The sequence below is a fragment of the Chaetura pelagica genome, unplaced genomic scaffold (genome assembly GCF_000747805.2).
Source record: "Chaetura pelagica isolate M959 unplaced genomic scaffold, ChaPel_1.0 scaffold45, whole genome shotgun sequence".
NCBI classification, from domain to species: domain Eukaryota; kingdom Metazoa; phylum Chordata; class Aves; order Apodiformes; family Apodidae; genus Chaetura; species Chaetura pelagica.
The window spans coordinates 694,678-698,788 of NW_009953217.1; the positions used below are offsets into that span (position 1 = coordinate 694,678).

General features: G+C 48.1%; 1 protein-coding gene across 1 annotated transcript in view; it reads left to right on the forward strand.

Moving 5' to 3' along the window:
* The first annotated feature begins 2,135 nt into the window (after positions 1 to 2,135).
* Positions 2,136 to 4,111, forward strand: part of AACS (acetoacetyl-CoA synthetase) — a 42,843-nt gene continuing 40,867 nt past the window's right edge. Inside the window, exon 1 of the mRNA XM_009997681.1 lies at positions 2,136 to 2,175. Within this exon, the coding sequence (XP_009995983.1) occupies positions 2,136 to 2,175 (40 nt within the window). The remainder of the gene's footprint in view (positions 2,176 to 4,111) is intronic.

Sequence of the window (4,111 nt, forward strand, 5' to 3'; positions counted from 1 at the left end):
TGGTGCTGAGGGAGCTGGTGCTGAGGGAGCTGGTGCTGAGGGAGCTGGTGCTGAGGGAGCTGGTGCTGAGGGAGCTGGTGCTGAGGGAGCTGGTGCTGAGGGAGCTGGTGCTGAGGGACCTGGTGCTGAGGGAGCTGGTGCTGAGGGAGCTGCTCCTGTCCCATCGCTGGTTTCTAGGGTCAAGACACCTCCCTTGCTACAGCCTCCTTTCAGGTCGTTTCAGAGTGCCACGAGGTCTCCCCTCAGCCTTCCCGTCTCCAGACTGAACACCCCCACTTTCCTTAGGTGCTCCTCATAAGACTTGTTCTCCAGGCCATTCACCAGCTTTGTCGCCTTTCTCTGGACTCACTCCCAGCCCCTCAATGCCGTGCGGGGCCCAAAATTGAGCACAGTGCTTGAGCTGCAGCCAGTACAGCCTTTCCTGCCTGGGTATCCTTCTCAGAGGAGATTCCCAGATGTGATCCCCAAAATACATACACGAAACCTCAAAAATGGACATCTTTTCTGTACACTGTCAACCTCTGATCGATGGATCCTGAAGGACTCCCTCGTGTCTTTCATGCTTCAGGAACTCTGACTCAGCTGTAGATGCTGAAATGCAGCTCCACTCACAGCTCCCTCTCCTGACAGCTTTTGTGTTGATTTTTCTTGACTAACCAAGCTAACAAAGGACCTGTTGGGAAGCAGAAGTTAGACAATGTTATCAGCTCCCTTTGGGTGGTGAAACTCAGCCAGGATGTTAGCAAAGTGAGGTAAGAATCCCCAGGAGAAATAAAAGCACTTTATTGCCTTCAAAGCACCTTCTGATTCATCATGTGAATCGACAGGAGCGTGAGGAGAAGATAGGAACGCTGGGGAGACAATATAAAAGCAGATCCATAGGTTTGTCGTGTGGATTCTGCACCCAGTGGTGACGTGAGCAGGGGCAGAAAATGTTTGCTAAATTGCCCAACAGTAAGTTGAAGGCACGGGGGATCCCAGCACACTCCCCTGAGCTTGGGAAGGTACATGTGGCCTGTGACTGTGCCTGGACACCATTCAGCACCTCTGCTCTGAAAACTACAGGGCAAGCTCTGGCCCTTCCTGGGGAGTTCCTCCAGAGCCAGGAGCATGGCTGGTAGCTCCTCCATCAGTGGAGTAACTCGGGGTATCTCTTCCAATCCCATACCCTCTGTCCTTGATGTTCAAACCTGGTGGCTGGGCCTAAGCCTGGTTGCTGGGCAGTTGAGTAGATACCTATAATAGAGACATCTTTCATGATGGCTTTTTTCCTAGTTTTAGTCTGGCCAAAACACTTATTTTCACATTTAGCAGAATGGGCTAGACCTTTTATATTTATTTATATGTGGTCCTGAAAGAGTTGGGCCACGATCCAGGAAGGTACTTAGGTTCTTACTTGATTTCAGTAGGATACAGATTCTTTATCTATTTATAATTAATGCTTTCATTCTCTTTTAAGGTGGTTCCTAAATTGCTGATATGTTGGTACCCGTGTACACTCTGAAGTCTATGTCATACTCTTCCAGAATGGGTTGATAATTGATGATGGGTATTTTTGAGATTCTTAGGAGGATTCTGGTTATCTGCCCTCAGTACCATGCAGTGCCAGAACTCCCAGCACACAGTGAAATGACTGCTCCAGGGACATTTCATGTGTGTAAAGAACCTTGCAGTTCTTTACATTAACTGTCGCAATTATTATTTTCTGTGCCAGTTCTTCAAATTGCCTCCAGTTGGCACAGCCTTCTCTGTGTTCCCTTGTGCTGTTTCTGGTCTGATGGGTCTCATTTTGGCCAATCTGGGGATGTTCCTGCTTCCCTACATGAGTTTCCATGGTGGGATCCCCTCAAAATCACATCCCCAAAGTGCCTGTTGTTTCTTTCCATCCAGTCTTCACAGGGGCCCAGAGTTTAGGGGCAGCCTTTGAGAGCCTGTGCTCGGGGTTGTCCTTCAGATGAGGTCAGGATAATTTGGGAATCTTTCCTGGTATTCGATTGATTTCCTCACCTGCCTCAATGAGCCTATTTCAGGTACATTCATCTTGCCAAATCCACAGCTCTTAGGAAACTGAGCAGTGTTTCACCCTTCTCGTTTAAATAAATGAAATGGTGCCCACTCAAAGAATACTTTGCATCATGGCATCGAATCTCGATCTCGACCGTGTTGAACTTCTGAGTAAGGACAACTGTGAGGTTTCTAGAAAGATCCTCTGATGGGTGTATCTCTGTTTCCTGGTCTGCACTAGAAGCTGTGCAAGATACTCAGATACAGAGATTTAACAACAATCTGAACAGTATTAAGACTAGATCGGGGTCTTCTAGGTATCAAAGTTCTAGCAGATCATAGGGTTCTCTCTTTTAAAATAATTCTTGTGCTAAAAAAATAGCACAGCCTTGAAGAAAGCCAGCTGGTGTTACTGTGCACCTGTCCTTAACCTCATTGACCTTTGTTTTTCTGTCTTTACCTCATTTGACAGCTTCAACTTGTCACAGCTGACCTCATGCCATTTTAAGCCTTTTCTCTTGACATTTGCTACCTGCTCTGTGAAGCTTTTCTTGCAATGTGTCACTGCTCATTTACTACTTCTTTCCCTTTCCCCTTCCCTCTCCCTCTCCCTTTCCCTTCTTTTTTTCTTCCTTCTTCTTCCCTTTCTGCAAATGCTTTTGATTTTGATTCTGGTTACTTCTCCTGACACCACAAAGAGGTTGCAAAGATCATGGATGTCAAGGAAGCCAGAATTTTCTTATACAGACTCATTAACCAGCTGGTGGCCACTCTGAATATCGGATTTAAAAATAAACACACAACTTTCCAAAATCTTTGGATTTCCTAATCCAGCTGTTGGATCAGTGGATAATGATCACGCCCCAGCATCGTGCAGATTGCAGTGAACTATATTACAAAACATTAATCTCACAGGTCCCTGCATTTCATCACTTGTTTTAATGCCACAGGCTGCCTGCAGATCAGGGACCTCGCAGGCCACAGAGGAGGCAGTGCCATCATCAGCACTATCACTGTGAACCGGGGCTGAAGCATCTTTTGAAGGGCCCCTAATCCAATTTAAAGCTGAAAACGTGATTTAATTTTTAACCTATTATTGCTATTAGCAGGTATAAAGCAAGGCTTAAAAAGATTTGAAAATGGTCAATTCCAGTTAATCTTGTTCAGGCTCCTTTCCTCCAGCTATCCTAATCTAGTCTCCAAACTATTTTTAGTAGTCACTGCAGTCCTGTTAATGCTCATTTTCTCGTCAGAGGATTGATTTATTTTCCTTTTTTTTTTTCCCTTCCTATTTTTCCGAAGTCACTTCTGAAAGCAGAAAAGACCAGTTTGGATGAGGAACAAAAGGGAATGAGGGTGAGGAACATGGAGGCACAGGTATAACTGATTCTAAGTTAGGGTGCAAGAGTAAAGCTGCTGTTAATAAATGAGAAGGTCTAAGTTTTATCACCAAATTCCCAGCGTGCCCTTTCCTCCTTGAACACGAAATGGGTCAAGCCGGTTTAATTTCCACCTTGTTCAGATCAGCGAGAGGGTTTTTGGGTCCCTTCCGGGGTGATTTGGCTGCACGTTTTCCTTTCAGAGGCAGGGGCTGCTTTTGGTGGCGGAAGGGTCCCGGTTTGGTGCTGATTTATCCTAAAACGAGAAGGAGCGGCGGCCCCGAGGGGACCTGCCCGCAGAGCAGGATGAGAGCCGCGCCCCCATTGGGCACACCTCCTTCTTCCCCGGCCGCTCATTGGTCGTGAGAGAAGAGGCCTTGAGAAAGCTCTGCTCCAATTGGTCCTCCGTGGTGTCAGCTCTTGGGCCGCCAGCCCGGGCGTAGGGAGAGCGGGCTCTGGGCTGATGTGGGGCCAGGCGCGTGGCGGCCAATCAGGCGCGGCGGCGTCGCGGCCGCCGGGCTCCGCCAGGGGTCCTTCCGCAGCGCGGGCCGAGGAGACCCTATAGCAGCCTTCCAGCGCCTGAAGGGGGCCTGCAGGGGAGCTGGGTTTGACAACGCCAGGGGGTGATGGAACGAGGGGGGAATGGTTTGGAAGTGGAAGGGGTTAGATTGGTATTAGACATTAGGAAGAAATTCTTCACTGTGAGGGTGGTGAGAGCCTGGAACAGG